This window comes from Hyla sarda, chromosome 9, assembly GCF_029499605.1.
Source record: "Hyla sarda isolate aHylSar1 chromosome 9, aHylSar1.hap1, whole genome shotgun sequence".
Lineage (NCBI taxonomy): Eukaryota > Metazoa > Chordata > Amphibia > Anura > Hylidae > Hyla > Hyla sarda.
Window position 1 is genome coordinate 167734195 of NC_079197.1, and position 24203 is coordinate 167758397.

The 24203-nt window shown below is 46.9% G+C and overlaps 1 protein-coding gene across 1 annotated transcript; it reads right to left on the bottom strand.

Annotated features, from left to right (window-relative positions):
- Positions 1–1691: 1691 nt before the first annotated feature.
- On the bottom strand, positions 1692–22262 carry LOC130291751 (uncharacterized). Its single transcript, XM_056540955.1, has 2 exons — positions 21579–22262; positions 1692–3119 (listed from the first exon to the last, which is right to left on the bottom strand). Exon 2 carries the CDS (start codon positions 3117–3119, stop codon positions 2415–2417), a length of 705 nt encoding a protein of 234 aa, XP_056396930.1. The 5' UTR covers positions 21579–22262; the 3' UTR covers positions 1692–2414.
- Positions 22263–24203: the final 1941 nt, after the last annotated feature.

A 24203-nucleotide genomic window follows, 5' to 3' on the forward strand; every position in this document is an offset into this window, starting at 1 on the left:
TAGTAAATATGTTGGTATTTTTCGAAAATGTCGGAGGCACGCCCTTTTCTAAGACTACACCCTCTTTTCCATTTTTTTTTAAGCATACACGTCAGATCATACAAAACATTTTTTTTTATATATCACTCAGTACCTAATCCTGACCATGTACATCTATTTTTATGTGTCAAGCACCTTTATTTATTTATTTTATTACACTTTTAATTTAGCTCACTAGTCTGAATTCCTCTCAAAGGGAGGGGGTGTGGCCTCACTGTGCAGGTCTCCGCCCCCTCCCTCAGTATGCTGTCTGCTCACATCTCCCCTAGCATTAGCAAAACTACAATTCCCAGCTTGTCCTCACTGACAGTAGCGGGACACAAGATGACAGTGGGAGGATTTTTCCATGCGCTCACAGCTGTCAATCAAGGAAGTGTGTCCATGACATAGGTGATGACGCATGGACACAGCAGGACTAGTATGTGTCCAAGCTGGCAGGGGGGGGGGGCAGTTGTTTGACTGGCTTTTTCAGTATGAAATACTGAAAATTTTCTAATGAAAGCAATTGCAAAACCTATTGGTTTTGAATGCTTTACAACATCTCAAGATTTTGGATCTTACAGTGTCCATTTAAGTAATATGGAGAGTTGGTCGGGTTTATTGTTAATTTTTTGGTCGCAAATTCAGGCACAGACACAATTTGTGGTGGACTGCGCCACATTTTGGCGCACAACCTGACAGAACCGGTCGGGTTTACAATAGTAAATCAGGGCTTATGTCTTTACAATAAGATTGCACCTTACTGAGTTCAGAAGGTGACATGCTTTAGTCAGAATCTTAAACTAGTGCAGCCTCTGGCTTTGGACCTGTAGTGTCTCACCTAATAGTCAGGGTATGTCAGCTGATTGGTTTGATTGATTGACAACCGAAAGTGGGGCAAGCACTCTTGGTACCCACGGCAGGGGGTGTTTAACATGCCTCCCCTGACTGAATCCTAATGTTTAGTCATTTAACACCAAATTTCAAATGATTGGAAAAGTTTCCAAGGTCTCTGAAGAGTTTTGGGCAAATTTATTAGCTAGAATAAGTGGAAATGGTACAAATATCCAGATATAGTAAAGATGGGCAGCACTCACCATAAGGACATAAACAGACAGGCATGCGACATGTCAGTGTAGATAGGTTACAGCTGTTGCGCGTGCGCGCACGCGCAACAGCTGTAACCTATCTACACTGACATGCTGCATACCTGTCTGCTTTCATTTCATGCCGCACCGTGAAGATTGAACTGAAAAAAGTTTTTCTACGTCCTTATGGTGGGTGCTGCCCATCGTTTCTATATTTGGATATTTGCTATCTGAACCGTGTTTATCTTCCGGGGTGCAGAACCACAAAAGAGGATTCTTTGTGTATTCAGATATAGTGATAGTCGGGCCATTTTGCCTTTTAGGTTTGAAGTGCCGACTTCTGTGACTGTCTGCTTACTTACAAATATTGGTGCAAATACTGGCGCGAATCTATGTTTGTTACCAGGAGTAGTTTTAATTTCATGAAAGTGATGTTAAAATCACTCCAACTAAATTTTTACGACAGTTTTAGTAAATGTAGACCGTAGTGTCCAATTGTTCCATCCTCCAAGAAGTCTGCTGTCTCAAACCCCTCGACCCAAAGGCTGTACAGAACAGAATACTAAAAGGTCAAATACCCCAGTGTAAAGAGGTAAAATTTTTACTATAAAACATCACGCAGACCCATCATAAATAAAATCTCTATTCAGTGTTGTAAAAATTTACTTTTACACATCACAGTAGTGCGTTCTTGCCTCCATTGTCACAACATCTGGATAGGGACTGTCCTGAGTACTGTCAAAGTTAATATTGTATGAAGCGACTAGTCCAGTGCTCCATGTACCATACAGAGAAACAAGGCACTTGCCTAATACATCATGTAAAATATAGTTACTATCTTCTTGTCTCTTAGTCTATAGACCATCTCCAACCATCTTTGGCTCAGAAGGAGCGATGATCCCTGTAGTGGTTCTCCCCTCTGGTCCCTGTTGTGTGGACAAAGACCTTCACTAAGAAATTCCAGTAGACAAGTTTGTGACCTTCCAATTCTAGTTCCCAACATCTTAAAGCACAATGGTCCCACATTACTGTTTAGTAAAGCAACAACTCACTACAGGAAGCCTTGTAGACACAAAAAGATATAAAATTCCTTAAAAATATTATTATGAGAAGAATAATAATATATAAATTATTGACTTCCTGAGTCCTTCTCGTGACAAAAGACTTTGTCAATATCTTCACAGTCGTGTGTCTTTTTGTATCGTGGGTTTTCGGTAGTTAAAATATGCTTGTCTTTTTTGCGGACCGTGTTCTGAAGACCAGTTTACATCATACGTAAATCAGTCAAAAAGAGTTCTTCAAGTTTCTTCAGGCGTGCCCTACTTCCTCCTCTCCTTCACTCTCCCACTCATCTTGGGAGACTCCTTCATTATTATAATCCTCATCCTCATCTTCTCCACCAGCCCATCTGTCCTCTCCATGTCCCTCTTCACTTTCTACTTCATCCTTACGGTCACTTAACCTTTCTGCTTCTTCTTCATGCTCCCCTCTCCCTGCTTCTTGCTCTGCCTTTAAGCTCACGATCAATACCAACGTCTGTAAAATACCATAAAAAGAAGCCAACTGGAAAATATATTCCTGGGCTAGCCAAAGAAGGAGATACATGCCATACGTTGTAGCCAAGAAAATGGCAATTCCATGGATCCACAGCTTGAGAGCTCCTTGAAAACCAAAAATATCCAAAGTAATACGAAATACTGGAGCGAAAAGCCACAGACACCCAGAGGCGCAGATGTCTATGATGTGATGGACCAAGTTGATGCAGATCTGAAAGTGTTCAAACTCTATATTAGAATCAGAAGAGATTTTTGTATTTGCATTCCGGACACTTTTCAGAGTGGGAAGAAGAAAGCTGAAGTTTGGTATACTCGGTAAAGGCAGTACCGGGAAAGTCCATCGTTTAGGTTTTTGGGGAGATGTTTCTGGATGTGATGGAGTACCTTGTGAGGAACGGAACAATTTGGGAAGGAAGGATGATGGAGACGGCCACTTCATAGACTGGTAGATGAACATCTAAAGAGGATCAGAAAGAAAGGGGTCGATTAAAAGCACAATAGAAAATATACAACCTAAAGTGAATTTGCACTGATAAAACACCTTAGGAGAGTTAAATGGGCAGTCTCATTAAAACTAATTTTTGCTGTTGCACTCCTTATGGTAAATAAATAATCTTTCCAATGTACTTTGTTTAAAAAAAATGAAGTTTTCTATTTTTTGTGTTTAAAAAAAGCTGCCACTAGGGGTCTCCCTACTTGTCCAGAGCACATTTTCACCCATCTCTTGCACAGACTTTGGATTCCTGCTGGCCTGGCAGAAGTCCAAAATCAGGAAATGCTGAGTGGGGGGGGGGGGGGGGGTGCAGCCTTACCCAATCATAGCTCATCTCACACTGAACTGCTCTGGGCTGTGAATAGCAGTGAGGGAGGAAGTTCTCCCCTGTATGGCTTCAGATGCTGTCACAGCCTGCTGGGGAACACCCCTTCCCAGTTTGGGAATCTGACTAAGACTGAACAGAAAATGCAGAGCAATATCAAGGTATAAAACAAAAAAAATAAAAATAAAAGGCAGGGGGTGGTTTATCGTGATGGGGCAGTGAACTGGGAGAATTATAAAATTTAACAAGATCATGAGAGGTACTCTTTAAGTGAATTTACTGTAATATTTGTCTAAGCCAAATCTTATGAATCGGGCATGCATTCATTTTGTAAAAGTCGTTCCGCATTCTCATTCCCTGGAGTCCAGGATTTCATTCTAGACTTCTCTGGGGTTTCAGAACACTTGGAAAGCTAAACGAATTTTACAAGTCTAAATAACTCAATGGCTGATAAATTAGATTTGGGTTCGACTAGTCCCACTGCAGATTAGCTGAAGTCTACACCTAAGAGTTCAAATAAATAAATATCAATATCGCAGGTGGTGTTTGGACCCTAGACCATCTCAAGAATGGGGCCAGACAGGAAGTCAGATGTACAGTGCCATTCTCAATAAGTAAAAAAAAGAAGAAAAAAAATCAATTGCTCCGTGGTGGGATATAGCAGAGACTCAGTTAACACATACAAATGGGTTTGCTTACCAGAGATAGTTGTGAGAGCACAAGCACAACATTGGGATACGTATATAAAAACGTAGTGTAGTCTTCCGCAGCCTTTCCCGAACCAATATTAAAGTAGGTAGTGGACAAAACATTTATTTCTCACAATGCGGCACGTTTCACTGTATTCCACCGCTTCCTTAGGCTTCGCCTAAGGAAGCGGTGGAATACAGTGAAACGCGTCGCATTGCAATGTGGGAATTAAATATTTTGTCCACTACCTTGGTAGTCGTGCACCGCCAGATTTTATCCCATCATTGTTTGGAGGAAAAGTCTTGGAGTGTCATTTTTAATAAGTGACTGACTGTAGAGAAGTCTTGGGCAATCATTGTACGTACGATACTACCCTATCCAACCTTGCAGTGGATGAAGCAGATTTCAACAATCTTCTTGTCACCATTGGTCATTGATCTGACCACTCATGATCACTGGAGTGCCACAGTCTTTAGTCCATGTTTGGTGATGTGATGATTGGAAAGTCCAATGGCACAGAAAGTTGTGATTTATAGAAGCTTAATAATGCATTCTACATAACTGGCTTCTCTATTCAGATGTTACTCAGCATTTAATAGTATCAAGTCACCGGCACGGCACTCCACTGACTATGTAATTAATAGTGTTGAGCGGCATAGGCCATATTCGAATTCGCGAATATTCGCGAATGTATGGACGAATATTCGTCATATTCGCGAAAATTCGCATATTCGTAATATTCTCATTTTATTTCCGCATATGCGAATATTCGCATGTGCGAAAATTAACATATGCGAAAATTTGCATATAAAAAATTAGCATGAGCGAAAATTCGCATATGCAAAAATTCGCGCACCAGTCTCACACAGTAGTATTAGAGCCTTCTTACACCACATAAGCTGGAAGCAGAGAGGGATGATCACTGTGATGTGTACTGTAAAAAAAAAAAAAAGAATATTCGTAATTACGAATATATAGCGCTATATTCGCGAATTTGCGAATATGCAATATTCGCAAATAAAATTCGAATTGCGAATATTCGCGAGCAACACTAGTAATTAATGGTCATTAATGCTAAAAGGACATCCAGGCTATGGCTAGACTTGGTGTATATGTCGGTATCGTGGAAATAGCTTTACAATGCAACTCAATTGCTCCACATTCACTGTAAGGGTAGGGTCATATGTAGCATATACGCAGCGTATTTCACGCTGTGCAGCGGGAAATACGCTACATATTTTCCTGTGAGCAAACACACAGGGTTAACTGCAGCAGCTTTGTGTGTGCAGTGAGGTTTGGAGGCAGGTCAGTGCGTCACAGTCATGTTGTTGCACTGGCCCCGCCTCCAAACCTCACTGTGTTTCCGCCGGGTAGACGTGTGTGTATACTCAAAGGAGCATACACAGCGTATTTCCCACTGCGCAGTGGATTAAATACACTGCGTGTTGTCTGTGTGTGACCAATGCCCTAAGCTCAATGTTAGCAAACAGTCTACATAATGCCAGAATGAATGATCTAACACACAGATTGTCATGTGACCTTAAAGGGGTGCTCTGGGGAAGTTAAGAAAAATAAAAATGTCACAAAGCAACCACAATACCTGTTCTGTGTCCCCTGTAGGTATCCATGTGGTTTTGGCAGCTCCTGTGGCCCCTGTTGTCTCCTAAATATTATTTTTCCTTGCTTGCAGCCCAGATTACAACTCTGAGAAGTCAGTGCGGCTCTGTGTAATGGCTGCCAGCCAAGTGCTTTCACTATCTGTATGCATGCTGTGTTATTGTCAGCAGCACACATTGTACATGTCTTTTCTTTTAAATAATCCTTCCCCCAGCAATAAATCATGCAATGCTCTGAATGGCAGCAGTCAGTGATTAGATCTACAGCAGGAAAAGAGCAGCGTTATGAGCTGAGGAGACTTCTCTGCCTCCAAAATCCTCACACAGGGAGAGGGAGAGGGAGGGGGAGGGGAGATGTGGCTGTGAAGACAGAAATCACGTGGTGTTTGTCTTGCAGGAGGGTGGGGGATAGTCTCACTGAGGGGTTTGCACAGAGACAAGCAGGATCAGATTATGATGCCTTTCTCTCACTCCCTGCATGTAAGTGACAGCTGAAAGAGGGAAACTGCTATTTATAGCTAAATGAATGATATTTAGACAAATAAATAGGTTGGTGAAAGGGAAAGAATGGGCTATGGGTTTAGTTACCAGAAGTACCCCTTTAGCTTATTAGAGCAAAGTGTGTATGGTGGCCTCCCAATTCTCTCCCAACAAATGATGCCAGCACACTACCGTTATCCTCCTGTAAAAATCTCCGTCACGAACTCCCGTCGGAAAGTCCATAAAACAGCCGTCAAAAAATCCTATTCATGTCAATGGGATTTTTTGACCATCCTTTAGCATCAGTCATGTCCTGTTGTGACTAACGTCCGTAACAGTGGAATAACGGACTTTAAAATTTTAACATTGAAGTCTATGGGTGATAGGTGTTCCCAAATGACATCCGTTTGTAAAGACTCACAGCATGTGGCAGGAGACACACGTAGATAGTGGATCCACTGGACCTGTGTGGCAGATGATGCAGGCCGTGCCAGGGAGCGGAGTCTAAAGTTATGCTGGTTTTCACCAGAGCCCGTCTTGCTGCGGCATGCAGCACCCAGGTCGCTACCCCTGGTACGATTCGACCACACAAGCGTCTGAGGTGATGCGAGGCAAAGGAGGGATAAGACAAGACGTGTTCAGGATAGCAGGAGGTCAGGGCTGACAGCACAGGAGCGTAGTCAGGAACGTAGCAGGAGGTCAATAGGCAGGCAGCAAAGGAGCAAGGTCAGGTCACGGAGCAAGGGGTCAGGAACACAGTAATGCAAGACACAGATAAGCTTTCTCTCAGGCACTAAGGCAAACCAAGTTCTGGCAGGGGTATGAGGGAGGTGCAGGTACATATAACAGAGGTGCAGGTGTAATCCTAATTAAGGGCACACGGGCCCTTTAAATCACAAAGTTCTGCCGCACACACGCCCTAGAAGGTGGGGGCACGCGCGACGATGCTGAGGAAGCACAGGAGGGAAAGTGGAGAGGGGAGGTGAGTGACGGGCTGGGATTCGCATGCAGGCGCGTCCTGCGCTGCGAATCCTGGCCCCGCCGGCTGAAAGGGGAGCACTCACAGCCAGCGTGTCTGGCCGGAGCGCGGGCTGTGACACCGTTATTGTCAGTTATTTTTATGTTCCTCCATTATCCGTTATTGCTACTGAGCATGCTCAGGAACTGCACAGAGTAGAAGGGGTTTTCTATGGGCATTTGCTTCTACTCTGGACAGTTCCCGAGACAGGTGTAATCAGAGAGCACTTAGACAGAAAAGAACAACTCAACTTCAGCAGTTCATAAGTACTGAAAGGATTAAGATTTTTTTAAAGAAGTAATTTACAAATCTGTTCAACTTTCTGGAGCCAGTTGATATATCTATATCTATCTATATATACATATATATATATATATATATATATATAAAGTCTTTTCCTGGATAACCACTTTAATTCAATGCAGTAAAATACATGCAGCGGAGAAAATGGGTAAAAAAAAAACAACAACAGCGGAAGCGATGCCTTATGGCAACAGCTGTTTCATCGGTCAGCGTGCATAAAACTAAGGTGAGTGACGGGCTGGGATTCGCATGTGGGCGCGTCCCGCGCTGCGACTCCTGGCCCAGCCGGCTGAAAGGGGAGCGCTCACAGCCAGCGTGTCTGGCCGGAGCGGGGGGCTGTGACACCGTTATTGTCAGTTATTTTTATGTTCCTCCATGATCCGTTATTGCTACTGAGCATGCTCAGTACAGCATCGCAACCAGGAAGTCACACGGAAATAAAATAATGGGTGATAATGGATGGCGCGTGTCCGTTATTTTGACAGAATAAGATTGTTAAAATTGTTCATCAGTTATCATCCGTTGTATTCAGTTTTTTCATCCATTGTTTCATAACCCGTTATTGCTGAATAACGGGTTTACGAATGCAGGAACATGACGGTAGTGTGAAAGGGGCCTTACAGAGGTCTCTCTTATCTAAAAACACTTTCGAAATGCAAAGGTCCAAATTGTATTGCTTCACTTGTCAGGAGCTGCGCAGCATGTGACGTTACTATCTGCTGACTAAAAAGGCCTTTCCTGGATACCAAACAATGTAACAGAAGCCATTATCTGATATAGACGGCCCTCGGCAATAGGCCCTATTAGGGCGTGTAAACAAGATGAAATCTCAGGACCCTTCGGTACATAGTAGATTGAAGTTGGAGGAATATGTAAATTTTATATATGCTACTGAACTGACTGGATTGGGAGACTTGTTATATAATAGGGTCATTACACATGTACAATGCAATAAATACAATACATGATCATCTTTAAAGGGGTATTCCAGGAAAAAAAAAAAAAAATTTATATCAACTGGTTCCAGAAAGTTAAACAGATTTGTAAATTACTTCTATTAAAAAATCTTAATCCTTTCAATAATTATCAGCTGCTGAAGTTTAGTCATTCTTTTCTGTCTGACAACAGTGCTCTCTGCTGACATCTCTGCTTGTCTCGGGAACTGCACAGAGTAGAAGAGGTTTGCTATGGGGATTTGCTTCTACTCTGGACAGTTCCCGAGACAGGTGTCATCAGAGAGCACTTAGACAGAAAAGAACAACTCAACTTCAGCAGCTCATAAGTACTGAAAGGATTAAGAGTTTTTAAAAGAAGTCATTTACAAATCTGTTTAACTTTCTGGAGCCAGGTGATATATATAAAAAATATGCAGCACTACTTATGCAGCACTACTTATCCAATATGACAGCGGGTGCCAGCGCCCCAGACCCGACCAAAGTCCATGTAATATAGATGTAGAAAAAGCGCAGCACTCCTCAGGTACGTGAAAAAATAGTGGTTTATTCCTGGATAACCCCTTTAATTCAATGCAGTAAAATACATGCAGTGGGGAAAATGGGTAAAAAAAAACAAAAAAAAACAGCGGAAGCGATGCCTTATGGCAACAGCTGTTTCATAAGTCAGCGTGCATTGAATAATAAAAAAAAAAAATACCATCCATGGACGGGTGAGTGCCACATCCATCTCTTTTTTGTAGACGTAGGTCTGGCACTACAATCCATATCCTCTGTTTATTCAGCCCCACCAGTGTGTTACGCATAATAAAGTCCAAGATAACCCAAGATATAAAAAAGAAATACATTTGGCACTCACCCATCCATGGATTGTTTCATGCTTTATTAATTCAATGCAGTAAAATACATGCAGCGGAGAAAATGGGTAAAAAATAAAATAAAAACAACGCAAGTGTCACGATGCCGGCTGGCAGGTAGTGGACCCTCTGTGCCAGAGAGGGATTGGCGTGGACCGTGCTAGTGGACCGGTTCTAAGCCACTACTGGTTTTCACCAGAGCCCGCCGCAAAGCGGGATGGTCTTGCTGCGGCGGTAGTGACCAGGTCGTATCCACTAGCAACGGCTCACCTCTCTGGCTGCTGAAGATAGGCGCGGTACAAGGGAGTAGGCAGAAGCAAGGTCGGACGTAGCAGAAGGTCGGGGCAGGCAGCAAGGATCGTAGTCAGGGGCAACGGCAGAAGGTCTGGAAACACTGGCAAGGGACACACAGGGAACGCTTTCACTGGCACTAAGGCAACAAGATCCGGCAAGGGAGTGCAAGGGAAGTGAGGTAATATAGGGAGTGCACAGGTGATAACTCTAATTGGAACCACTGCGCCAATCAGCGGCGCAGTGGCCCTTTAAATCGCAGAGACCCGGCGCGCGCGCGCCCTAGGGAGCGGGGCCGCGCGCGCCGGGACAGAACAGACGGGGAGCGAGTCAGGTAGGAGAGCCGGGGTGCGCATCGCGAGCGGGCGCTACCCGCATCGCGAATCGCATCCCGGCTAGCAGCAGGATCGCAGCGCCCCGGGTCAGAGGACGTGACCGGGGCGCTGCAGCGGAGGAGGTGAAGCGAGCGCTCCGGGGAGGAGCGGGAACCCGGAGCGCTCGGCGTAACAGTACCCCCCCCCTTGGGTCTCCCCCTCTTCTTGGAGCCTGAGAACCTGAGGAGCAGACTTTTGTCAAGGATGTTGTCCTCAGGTTCCCAGGATCTCTCTTCAGGACCACAACCCTCCCAGTCTACTAAAAAAAAATTTTTTCCTCTGACCTTTTTGGCAGCCAAAATCTCCTTGACCGAGAAGACGTCCGAGGAGCCGGAAACAGGAGTGGGAGGAACAGATTTGGGAGAAAAACGGTTGAGGATGAGTGGTTTGAGAAGAGAGACGTGAAAGGCATTAGGGATACGAAGAGAAGGAGGAAGAAGAAGTTTATAAGAGACAGGATTAATTTGACACAGAATTTTGAAAGGACCAAGATAGCGTGGTCCCAACTTGTAGCTAGGGACACGGAAGCGGACATATTTAGCGGAGAGCCATACCTTGTCTCCAGGGGAAAAAACGGGGGGAGCTCTTCTTTTCTTATCCGCGAACCTCTTCATGCGTGAAGAAGCCTGTAAGAGAGAATTTTGGGTCTCTCTCCATATAATGGAAAGGTCACGAGAAATTTCATCCACAGCGGGCAGACCAGAGGGCAAGGGGGTAGGGAGGGGGGGAAGAGGGTGACGGCCGTACACCACGAAAAATGGGGATTTGGAGGAAGATTCAGAGACCCTGAAGTTATACGAGAATTCGGCCCATGGAAGGAGATCTGCCCAGTCATCCTGGCGGGAGGAAACAAAATGTCGCAAATAATCACCCAGGATCTGGTTAATTCTTTCTACTTGTCCATTGGACTGGGGATGATATGCAGAGGAAAAATTTAATTTAATCTTGAGTTGTTTACAGAGAGCTCTCCAGAATTTAGACACGAATTGGACCCCTCTATCCGAGACAATCTGCGTAGGCAACCCGTGAAGACGAAAAATGTGTACAAAAAATTGTTTAGCCAACTGAGGCGCAGAAGGAAGACCAGGAAGAGGAATGAAATGTGCCATTTTGGAGAATCGATCAACGACCACCCAAATAACGGTGTTGCCACGGGAAGGGGGTAAATCAGTAATAAAATCCATACCAATCAGAGACCAAGGCTGTTCGGGGACAGGCAGAGGATGAAGAAAACCAGCGGGCTTCTGGCGAGGAGTCTTATCCCGGGCACAGATAGTGCAGGCTCGCACAAAGTCCCCAACATCCGTCTCCAGAGTTGGCCACCAATAGAAGCGGGAGATGAGTTGCACAGATTTCTTGATGCCCGCATGACCTGCGAGATGGGAGGAGTGACCCCATTTGAGGATTCCGAGGCGTTGGCGTGGAGAAACAAAGGTCTTTCCTGGAGGAGTCTGTCTGATGGAGGCAGGAGAAGTGGAGATCAGGCAGTCAGGTGGAATGATGTGTTGCGGAGGGAGATCAACTTCTGAGGCATCCGAGGAACGAGAGAGAGCATCGGCTCTAATGTTCTTATCGGCAGGACGAAAGTGAATCTCAAAATTAAATCGGGCAAAGAACAGAGACCACCGGGCCTGGCGAGGATTCAGCCGTTGGGCCGACTGGAGGTAGGAGAGGTTCTTGTGGTCGGTGTAGATAATAACAGGAAATCTTGATCCCTCCAGCAGATGCCTCCATTCCTCAAGTGCTAATTTAATGGCTAGAAGTTCTCGATCCCCGATGGAGTAGTTCCTCTCCGCTGGAGAGAAGGTCCTAGAGAAAAAACCACAAGTGACAGCATGCCCGGAAGGATTTTTTTGTAGAAGAACAGCTCCAGCTCCTACTGAGGAGGCATCAACCTCCAATAGGAAGGGTTTGGAAGGGTCAGGTCTGGAGAGCACGGGAGCCGAAGAAAAGGCAGACTTGAGTTGTTTAAAGGAGTCTTCTGCTTGAGGAGGCCAGGACTTGGGATCAGCATTTTTCTTGGTTAAAGCCACGATAGGAGCCACAATGGTAGAAAAATGTGGAATAAATTGCCTGTAATAATTGGCGAACCCCAAAAAGCGTTGGATAGCACGGAGTCCGGAGGGGCGTGGCCAATTTAAGACGGCAGAGAGTTTGTCTGGATCCATCTGTAGTCCCTGGCCAGAGACCAAATATCCTAGAAAAGGAAGAGATTGGCATTCAAACAGACATTTCTCAATTTTGGCATAGAGTTGGTTGTCACGAAGTCTCTGAAGAACCATACGGACATGCCGGCGGTGTTCCTCTAGATTGGCAGAAAAAATTAGGATATCGTCCAGATATACCACAACACAGGAGTATAATAGATCACGAAAAATTTCATTGACAAAGTCTTGGAAGACGGCAGGGGCATTGCACAGTCCAAAGGGCATGACCAGATACTCAAAGTGTCCATCTCTGGTGTTAAATGCCGTTTTCCACTCGTCCCCCTCTCTGATGCGGATGAGGTTATAGGCGCCTCTTAAGTCCAATTTAGTGAAGATGTGGGCACCTTGGAGGCGATCAAAGAGTTCAGAGATGAGGGGTAAGGGGTAGCGGTTCTTAACCGTGATTTTATTAAGACCGCGGTAGTCAATGCAAGGACGTAGGGAGCCATCTTTTTTGGAGACAAAGAAAAATCCGGCTCCGGCAGGAGAGGAGGATTTACGGATAAAGCCCCTTTTTAGATTCTCCTGGACGTATTCGGACATGGCAAGAGTCTCTGGAGCAGAGAGAGGATAAATTCTGCCCCGGGGTGGAGTAGTACCCGGGAGGAGGTCGATAGGGCAATCATAAGGCCTGTGAGGAGGTAGAGTCTCAGCTTGTTTTTTGCAGAAAACATCCGCGAAGTCCATATAGGCCTTGGGGAGACCGGTTACTGGAGGAACCACAGAGTTACGGCAAGGGTTACTGGGAAGCGGTTTTAGACAGTTCTTGGAACAAGAGGACCCCCAACTCTTGATCTCCCCAGTGGACCAATCCAGGGTTGGGGAATGAAGTTGAAGCCAGGGAAGTCCAAGGAGAATCTCCGAGGTGCAATTGGGGAGGACCAAAAGTTCAATCCTCTCATGATGAGATCCGATGCTCATAAGAAGGGGCTCCGTGCGGAAACGTATGGTACAGTCCAATCTTTCATTATTTACACAATTGATGTAGAGGGGTCTGGCGAGACTGGTCACTGGGATGTTGAACCTGTTGACGAGAGAGGCCAAAATAAAATTTCCTGCAGAACCAGAGTCCAAGAAGGCCACTGTAGAGAAGGAGAAGGCAGAAGCAGACATCCGCACAGGCACAGTAAGACGTGGAGAAGCAGAGTAGACATCAAGGACTGTCTCACCCTTGTGCGGAGTCAGCGTACGTCTTTCCAGGCGGGGAGGACGGATAGGACAATCCCTCAGGAAGTGTTCGGTACTAGCACAGTACAGGCAGAGGTTCTCCATACGGCGTCGTGTCCTCTCTTGAGGTGTCAGGCGAGACCGGTCGACCTGCATAGCCTCCACGGCGGGAGGCACAGGAACAGATTGCAGGGGACCAGAGGAGAGAGGAGCCGAGGAGACGAAACGCCTCGTGCGAACAGAGTCCATATCTTGGCGGAGTTCCTGACGCCTTTCAGAAAAACGCATGTCAATGCGAGTGGCTAGGTGAATAAGTTCATGTAGATTAGCAGGAATTTCTCGTGCGGCCAGAACATCTTTAATGTTGCTGGATAGGCCTTTTTTGAAGGTCGCGCAGAGGGCCTCATTATTCCAGGACAATTCTGAAGCAAGTGTACGGAATTGTACGGCATACTCGCCAACGGAAGAATTACCCTGGACCAGGTTCAACAGGGCAGTCTCAGCAGAAGAGGCTCGGGCAGGTTCCTCAAAGACACTTCGGATTTCCGAGAAGAAGGAGTGTACTGAGGCAGTGACGGGGTCATTGCGGTCCCAGAGCGGTGTGGCCCATGACAGGGCTTTTCCGGACAGAAGACTGACTACGAAAGCCACCTTAGACCTTTCAGTGGGAAACAGGTCCGACATCATCTCCAGATGCAGGGAACATTGGGAAAGGAAGCCACGGCAAAACTTAGAGTCCCCATCAAACTTATCCGGCAAGGATAAGCGTATCCCAGGAGCGGCCACTCGCTGCGGAGGAGGTGCAGGAGCTGGCGGAGGAGATGACTGCTGAAGCTGTGGTAGCAACTGTTGTAGCATAACGGTCAGTTGAGACAGCTGTTGGCCTTGTTGCGCAATCTGTTGTGACTGCTGGGCGACCACCGTGGTGAGGTCAGCGACAACTGGCAGAGGAACTTCAGCGGGATCCATGGCCGGATCTACTGTCACGATGCCGGCTGGCAGGTAGTGGACCCTCTGTGCCAGAGAGGGATTGGCGTGGACCGTGCTAGTGGACCGGTTCTAAGCCACTACTGGTTTTCACCAGAGCCCGCCGCAAAGCGGGATGGTCTTGCTGCGGCGGTAGTGACCAGGTCGTATCCACTAGCAACGGCTCACCTCTCTGGCTGCTGAAGATAGGCGCGGTACAAGGGAGTAGGCAGAAGCAAGGTCGGACGTAGCAGAAGGTCGGGGCAGGCAGCAAGGATCGTAGTCAGGGGCAACGGCAGAAGGTCTGGAAACACTGGCAAGGGACACACAGGGAACGCTTTCACTGGCACTAAGGCAACAAGATCCGGCAAGGGAGTGCAAGGGAAGTGAGGTAATATAGGGAGTGCACAGGTGATAACTCTAATTGGAACCACTGCGCCAATCAGCGGCGCAGTGGCCCTTTAAATCGCAGAGACCCGGCGCGCGCGCGCGCCCTAGGGAGCGGGGCCGCGCGCGCCGGGACAGAACAGACGGGGAGCGAGTCAGGTAGGAGAGCCGGGGTGCGCATCGCGAGCGGGGCGCTACCCGCATCGCGAATCGCATCCCGGCTAGCAGCAGGATCGCAGCGCCCCGGGTCAGAGGACGTGACCGGGGCGCTGCAGCGGAGGAGGTGAAGCGAGCGCTCCGGGGAGGAGCGGGAACCCGGAGCGCTCGGCGTAACAGCAAGCGATGCCTTATGGCAAGTCAGCGGTGCATAAAACGGCTGTAGCCTTAAGGTATCGCTCCCCGCTGTCTGTTTGTACCTTTTCCCCCCACTGCATGTATTTTTACTGCATTGAATAAAAAAATTAAAATACCATCCATGGACGGGTGAGTGCCACATCCATCTCTTTTTTGGAGACGTAGGTCTAGCACTACAATCCATATCCTCTGTTTATTCAGCCCCACCAGTGTGTTACGCATAATAAAGTCCAAGACAACCCAAGATATAAAAATGAAATGAATGTGGCACTCACCCATCCATGGATCGTTTCATGCTTTATGAATTCAGTGCAGTAAAATTCATGCAGCAGAGAAAACGGGAATAAACAACAACAGCAGAAGCGATGCCTTATGGCAACAGCTGTTCCATAAGTATCGTTCCGGTTGTCTGTTCGTACCTTTCCCCCCCCACTGCATGTATTTTTACTGCATTGAATTAAAAAAAACATAAATACCATCCATAGACGGGTGAGCGCCACATCCATCTCTTTTTAGGAATTTAATGACATATACACCTCTTATAAAGAAGCTTTATGTGTAACGTGTGATTTATATAATGAGAAGGTGAAAGCTGTTATTGTAGGCTTGGATCACATGTTGGAGGAGTCTATGGCTTGGTTCACACTTGTTTTGGTCAGTATCTTTAGTTAAAACCGGGTATGAGTCCAAACATAGAAAAACGCAAATCTTTTCATTAGGCCACGTTCACACCATTTTTTTTTTTTTTGCATTCTGTTGAAGGGCACTGTGTTTTGTTTAAGGCTATATGGTAAATGGTAAATTGCCCCCCCCCCCCCCCCCCCCCCAAAAAAAAAAAAAGTACCTTTCTACAGGATGCAAAAATCTTGGTGTGAACCTAGGCTTATACTTTGAATTTCCAAATTTATAATGACCAAAATACTGCAAGGCTCGGTTCACACTACGGAATTTCTGGGCAGAAAACTTCCGCCCGGAGATTCCGAGTTCAGTCGGCGCTAGGACCGCACGGACACTGCAGTTTCCAATAGACTGCAATGTGTTCCTCGAGCATTTCGGCCTGAAGAACGAGCAACGCCAGTCTTCAGGCTGAAATTTTCAAGCCGATTTTCCGTTCACAAATTCCGCTTCACAAATTCCGAAGTGTGAATTTGGGGACAGATGAGGCAGTAAAAAAAAAACTGATTTGGCGGAGGCGCTGAACAACTAGAACATTCAGCGAGGACTCGAGCAGGCACGGGACAATAAAATGTTTTTATTGGTATAACGGGGACAACGCGTTTCGGCATGAACTCATGCCTTCCTCAGGTCCACTTATAGTGCCCAAGGAAATGCTTGTTGTAGTACTGTAGAGCTGCGTCGAGGTCCTGTATGTGTCTGTGCACTTGTGAACGGAAACCCATACACTATACACTATACTGTACCTTTTAGTAAGCGGAATTTTTTGCCTGCAATTTCTAAGCGGAATTGCAGGTGGAAATTCCGTAGTGTGAACTTAGCCTTAGTGCTGTCAGTCAAATGCTTTTTCAGTCGACAGATAATCTCAGCTCGACAGAGCATGCATGTGTTTTCCATGTATAGAGAGGGGGGTGGGAGGGGGGGGGGGGAAGATAATCATGCACTACTGATCTCTAAAATAATTGTAGGGGGGGGGGGGGAGCTGCAGCCAGACTCCTCTAAAGCAAAGGGATCCCCAGATTACATTAGATCCTTCCCTCCATCTGACATCCATGAGACCCTATACACAAAAAGATTGGGGTGTAAAAATTCACCATGCCTGGTCCTTTTTTCTCAAAGGGGCCTTCATCTACGAAAAGCTAAGATCCCCAAAAAACCCTGCTAAATCTTCAGACATGTAATAGGAACCAGAAGCCACAGGATGCTTGGATTAAAGGAGTTTTTCCTGTCCTCGTGCCATTCCCACATGTTTTGGAGAGAACTTCCCAACCCCGACTAGTCAGAGCAGATAGCTTCTCTAAAGAACAACTCACTGTGTGGATAACATGGCAGCTTTCCCCGGCCATAACAGCGGAGTCCTGGAAATTCACGCGGCCACGTCCCCATGTTAAAAGGGTACTCCGGTGGAAAGCTATCTTTTTAAGATCAACTGGTGCAAGAAAGTTAAGCAGATTTGTAAATGACTTCTTTTTAAAAATCTAAATCCTTTCAGTACTTTTCAGCTACTGTATGCTACAGACCCCAGTGCTCTCTGCTGACACCTCTGTCCATTTTAGGAACTGTCCAGAGCAGGAGCAATTCCTCATAGCAAACCTCTCCTGCTCTGGACAGTTCCTGACATGGACAGAGGTGTCAGCAGAGAGCACTGTGGTCAGACAGAAAAGAAATTCAAAAAGAAAAGAACTTCCTCTGTAGTAGGGATGTCCCGATACTGGTATCGGTATTGGGCTGATACTAGCCATTTGCATGGTATTGGGGACTAATTTAATGTCCCCGATACCATGCTCTATACCTGGTGCCGCTCTGCTGCCCCGTTCTTCCATCCTCCCTTCCACATCATAGTGTTCCATGGAGGAGCATGTGACATATACGTCACTCCGCCTCCTCCCCTGCGCCCAGCGTAACGCTACGGAGGAAGCAGAGTGACGTATATGTCACATGATCCTCCATAGGACGACACGATGCGGACCAGAGGACGGGAGGACGGGGCAGCAGAGCGGCAGCACCAGCACCTGACAGAGGAGGTGAGCTGCCTGCTAGGAGGGGGCTGCTACTAATGTCTAAGCGGGGGGGCTGCTGCTGCTGTCTAATAGGGGGGCCCTGCTGCTGTCTAAACAGGGGGGGTTGCTGTCTAAAGGGGGGGGGGGGCCCTGCTACTGTATAAAGGGGGGCTCTGCTGCTGTCTAATAGGGGGGGCCCTGCTGCTGTCTAAAGGGGGGGCCCTGATGCTGTCTAAAGGGGGGCCCTGCTGCTGTCTAAAGGGGGGGGCTGCTGCTGTCTAAACGGGGGGGGGGGGGGGGTTGCTGCTGTCTAAAGGGGGGCCCTGCTACTGTATAAAGGGGGGCCCTGCTGCTGTCTAATAGGGGGGCCCTGCTGCTGTCTAAAGGGGAGGGGGCCCTGATGCTGTCTAAAGGGGGGGGCTGCTGCTGTCTAAACGGGGGGGGGGGGTTGCTGCTGTCTAAAGGGGGGCCCTGCTACTGTATAAAGGGGGGCCCTGCTGCTGTCTAATAGGGGGGGCCCTGCTGCTGTCTAAAGGGGGGCCCTGATGCTGTCTAAAGGGGGGCCCTGCTGCTGTCTAAAGGGGGGGGGGCTGCTGCTGTCTAAAGGGGGGCCCTGCTACTGTATAAAGGGGGGCCCTGCTGCTGTCTAATAGGGGGGGCCCTGCTGCTGTCTAAAGGGGGGGGCCCTGATGCTGTCTAAAGGGGGGGGCTGCTGCTGTCTAAACGGGGGGGGGGGGGTTGCTGCTGTCTAAAGGGGGGGCCCTGCTACTGTATAAAGGGGGGCCCTGCTGCTGTCTAAACGGGGGGGGGGGGTTGCTGCTGTCTAAAGGGGGGGCCCTGCTACTGTATAAAGGGGGGCCCTGCTGCTGTCTAAAGAGGGGCCCTGCTGCTGTCTAAAGGGGGGGCCCTGCTGCTCTCTAAAGGGGGGGCCCTGATGCTGTCTAAAGGGGGGCCCTGATGCTGTCTAAAGGGGGGCCCTGATGCTGTCTAAAGGGGGGCCCTGCTGCTGTCTAAAGGGGGGGCCTGATGCTGTCTAAAGGGGGGCCTTAGTGCTGTCTAAAGGGGGGGCCCTGCTGCTGTCTAAAGGGGGGCCCTGCTGCTGTCTAAAGGGGGCCCTGCTGCTGTCTAATGGGGGGGCCTGCTGCTGTCTAATTGGGGGGGGGGGGCTGCTGCTGTCTAATGGGGGGGGCTGCTGCTGTCTAAATGGGGGGGGGCTGCTGCTGTCTAAATGGGGGGGCCCTGCTGCTGTCTAAATGGGGGCCCTGCTGCTTTTTAAAGGGGGCCCTGCTGCTGTCTAAAGGAGGGGCCCTGCTGCTGTTTAAATGGGGGCCCACTGTCTAAAGGTTGGCCCACTGTCTAAAGGGGGGCTATGGTCTACAGGGGGGCTGCTGGTAATGTCTGCAAGGGGATACTCCCTACTATTAAAGACAATCTTACAGCAGAGTCACCTGCACTATTTTGAATTTATATGTAGATAGGTCAAGTGACCCGGTTTCTACCGCTTCTCACCATGTGGTCATCGGTTTCGCCACCAATGCAAATTCCCTGTTCTGTCCAATGGAGAAGAGAGAAATCTTGGCTCAAACTACAGCAGCCGCCTTCATTATACACAACTAAGACCCCACATATACGGTAAACAGCGCCAGAAACCGCGTCACCCTGGGGTCAGATTCCCTTTAAAATATAAGTACTCGTACTTGGTATCGGCGAATACTAGAATTAAAGTATCGGTACTCGTACTTGGTCTTTAAAAAATGGGTTCGGGACATCCCTACTCTGTAATATACAGCAGCTGATAAGTACTGGAAGGATTAAGATTTTTTAAATAGAAGTAATTTACAAATCTGATTAACTTTCTGGCACCAGTTGATTAAAAAATAAATAAAAAATTGTATTCCAGTGTTCTAAACGAACAGAGACCCCCTGGGACCCCCGCGATTAAGCCCAAAGTTGTGGGTCCTGCCAAATGAAAGGGGCTTGTTCTGATGGAATATCCTATCAATATTGAAACAACATTTTTAACCTTTTTGAATATTTTCTGACTAGTCAAAAAGATGAGTGGGGGACCCTGTCAAGCTTCCCTCCCACTATATAGTCCCATGTACTACCACGTGCTTGCAGTTTTATATGAAAGCCAGTCCTCAAGGCCCGCCAACATTGCCCATTGTGGTACCATTGGAATAAAACCCTGGGCGGTCGTGGGCCTTGGAGACTTCTGTTCTACAGCAAGCCACATTACAGGTGTATACATCCATTGCTTCTGGAGGAAAATACAGTTCCTCATGGAGATACCATGTGGCAGCACGCGGTGCGGACCCCCCAGAACGACTTGCAGCCATAGTAGAATTTCGAAAGTCTGGGACGTTCCTATAGTCATACCTTGTCACTCTGACTGTTCTTGCTGGGTGATCACTCCTAGGCTCTACAGAGCCTGTTCTACCACCAAGAAGCTTAGTCGCCTGACCCTTGTAAACTAGGAGAGGTCATCAGCACATAAAAATAGTCGTGTCCCTGCAGGAGGACAGATCAGGTAACTGGGAATTAGCTGGAGGGTGCAGACAACTGTTAAAAGAAGGGTCCCGGCAGAGGGGGATGTGGTTGACAATCACTAGGGCTACTGTCCATGTGGAGCTCTCAACACCCCTTTTTTTTTTTTTTTTTTTTTGCTGGAATACCCCTTTAAGGCTAATATGGGAAGGTTTCTGCCACTTTTAAGAAACATGGGTCTTGCCTATCAAAATGACAGGAAGCTTGGATGGATGTGATGACACTAATGGAGTCTATGGCACAAGTGTGGTAATAGTCACGTCGGCACTTCCATCTGTGGTCATGGAGCACGAAGTGGGAGCAGACCGGTATATAGAATAGAAACCCAGCACTCACCGGTAATGCTAAATGACGTAGATTTATTGATCCATAGTGGAGATAGTTACATGAAGGACGCGTTTCGGCATATTGCCTTCCTCAGTTTAGCTGAGGAAAGCAATATGCCGAAACGCGTCCTTGATGTAACTATCTCCACTATGGATCAATAAATCTAAGTCATTTAGCCATAGTAGAGATAGTTACATGAAGGACGCGTTTCGGCATATTGCCTTCCTCAGCTAAGAAACCCAGCACTCACCGGTAATGGTAAATGACGTAGATTTATCGATCCATAGTGGAGATAGTTACATGAAGGACGCGTTTCGGCATATTGCCTTCCTCAGCTAAGAAACCCAGCACTCACCGGTAATGCTAAATGACGTAGATTTATCGATCCATAGTGGAGATAGTTACATGAAGGACGCGTTTCGGCATATTGCCTTCCTCAGCTTAGCTGAGGAAGACAAAATGCCGAAACGCGTCCTTCATGTAACTATCTCAACTATGGCTAAATTACGTCGATTTATTGATCCATAGTGGAGATAGTTCCATGAAGGACGCGTTTCGGCATATTGCCTTCCTCAGCTAAGCTGAGGAAGGCAATATGCCGAAACGCGTCCTTCATGTAACTATCTCTACTATGGCTAAATGACGTAGCTTTATTGATCCATAGAGGAGATAGTTCCATGAAGGACGCGTTTCGGCATATTGCCTTCCACAGCTTAGCTGAGGAAGGCAATATGCCGAAACGCGTCCTTCATGGAACTATCTCCACTACGGATCAATAAATCTACGTCATTTAGCATTACCGGTGAGTGCTGGGTTTCTATTCTATCTAGAACCTGATAACTAGAGACAAAATCTGACAATAAATACCCCCGAACCCACCACTTGCCTTCTTAAGTGTTTTTCGTGATGTAGAGGAGGGAGGCGAAGAATTTTTTTTTTGGATGACGGTAATTATTTTTTTGGTAGAGATAATTCCTGAACCGGTTTAAACGTTGGAGCTCTCTCCCCTCTCCTCTTCCTCAGTCTTTCCGCGCCTTCAAAGCATTCTTCTCCGGACACTTCTTCACACTTTCTTTGTCTCGTCTCCTACCACACAAACATTTTCCACATTCGGTTTCATGGACTTTTTTTTTTTTTTCCCCACCAGCTTGTCTTCCTACATTCGACTTGTCTTCTTTAATCTTCCCAGATCCTTAACCCTTTAACTCCATTCAACGTTGTCACTTTCCAGTATCCTTCTCCCGTCCTACAAATTCCAGCTTCGCCGTTTTCCCAGCTCGGAGTTCCCTCTCCCTCTCACCTTTCCTTCAGGTAGGAAGTAGCTTGAATGGTGCTGTTCACACACACAATTGGTGTGGTCTGCCTTCCTCTGTTTCGTTCTCTGTGCCTCCCTCCTCCTCTTCCTAGGTCCTCTGTGTCTCATAGCCGGAATTCCAAAAAGGGTGCAGCTGCTACGGAGAGCCATAGGGGACAACCTCCCCTGCTCTCAAACGATAAAGGGATTTGTTTTTTGCAAATCTCCTCCCAGGATTGACCAGTGACGGATTCCAGGATATTCAAGTTTTACTGCAGGGAACAAAAGAAGGGGGACGAGGGGACGGGAACAGCTGACCACACTCCGAAATAGGAAATCCTGCACTTTATTCTGAGGTCACAGGAACATATGTCCTGACCAGGATTACAGGAGGCCACGTCCTACGTTCATATGTCAACTAGCTATAGGGTTGGCACCTTTCTTGGGGAAAAAAAATACCGGCCATGCTAATTTGCATAATTAATTATATATGCGTGACATCAACAGATACACATATATGGGGGGGGGGGGGAAGGAATTTTGTCCTATTCTGACCCCTATAACTTTTTTTTTATTTCTCCTTATATGGGCCGGTATGAGGGCTCATTTTTTGCGCCCCGATCTGTAGTTTTGAACAGGACCATTTTTGATCGCTTTTTTTTAATTCAATTTTGGGAGTTGCAGTTAGTTACTAACTACAACTCCCAGCATGCCCTGATACAGCCTGTGGATCAGCAGCTGCCCCCCAAATGAAAACTACAACTCCCAGCATGTTGGAGTATACTATATAGTCCAACATGCTGGGAGTTGTAGTTTTGCAACAGCTGGAGGCACCCCTGGTTGGGAACCACTGACCTATACTATATACTACTAATATAGTCCGTGTTTTCCAACCAGGGGTGCCTCCAACTGTTGCAAAACTACAACTCCCAGCATGTTGTACTATATAGTAGTATATAGTATAGGTCAGTGTTTTCCAACCAGGGGTGCCTCCAGCTGTTGCAAAACTACAACTACCAGCATGTTGGACTATATAGTAGTATATAGTATAGGTTAGTGTTTTCCAACCAGGGGTGCCTCCAGCTGTTGCAAAACTACAACTCCCAGCATGTTGGACTATATAGTATAGGTCAGTGTTTTCCAACCAGGGGTTCCTCCAGCTGTTGCAAAACTACAACTCCCAGCCTGTTGGACTATATAGTAGTATATAGTATAGGTCAGTGTTTTCCAACCAGGGGTGCCTCCAGCTGTTGCAAAACTACAACTCCCAGCATGTTGGACTATATAGTAGTATATAGTATAGGTTAGTGTTTTCCAACCAGGGGTGCCTCCAGCTGTTGCAAAACTACAACTCCCAGCATGTTGGACTATATAGTAGTATATAGTACAGGTTAGTGTTTCCCAACCAGGGGTGCCTCCAGCTGTTGCAAAACTACAACTCCCAGCATGTTGGACTATACTATATACTACTATATAGTCCAAGATACTGGGAGTTGTAGTTTTGCAACAGCTGGAGGCACCCCTGGTTGGAAAACACGGACTATATAGTAGTATATAGTATAGGTCAGTGTTTTCCAATCAGGGGTGCCTCCAGCTGTTGCAAAATTACAACTCCCAGTATCTCCCAACCAGGGGTGCCTCCAGCTGTTGCAAAACTACAACTCCCATCATGTTGGTCTATATAGTAGTATATAGTAAAGGTCAGTGTTTTCCAACCAGGGGTGCCTCCAGCTGTTGCAAAACTACAACTCCCAGTATCTTGGACTATATAGTAGTATACAGTATAGTCCAACATGCTGGGAGTTGTAGTTTTGCAACAGCTGGAGGCACCCCTGGTTGGGAGATACTGGGAGTTGTAGTTTTGCAACAGCTGGAGGCACCCCTGCTTGGAAAACACTGACCTATACTATATACTACTATATAGTCCGTGTTTTCCAACCAGGGGTGCCTCCAGCTGTTGCAAAAATAAAACTCCCAGCATGTTGAACTATATAGTAGTATATAGTATAGGCCAGTGTTTCCCAACCAGGGGTGCCTCCAGCTGTTGCAAAACTACAACTCCCAGCATGTTGTACTATATAGTAGTATATAGTATAGGCCAGTGTTTCACAACCAGGGGTGCCTCCAGCTGTTGCAAAACTACAACTCCCAGCATGTTGTACTATATAGTAGTATATAGTATAGGCCAGTATTTCACAACCAGGGGTGCCTCCAGCT

What these genes read in the sequence shown, in the direction of transcription:
- LOC130291751 (XM_056540955.1), bottom strand. Translation starts at nt 3,119, where the DNA reads ATGTTCATCTACCAGTCTATGAAGTGGCCGTCTCCATCATCCTTCCTT.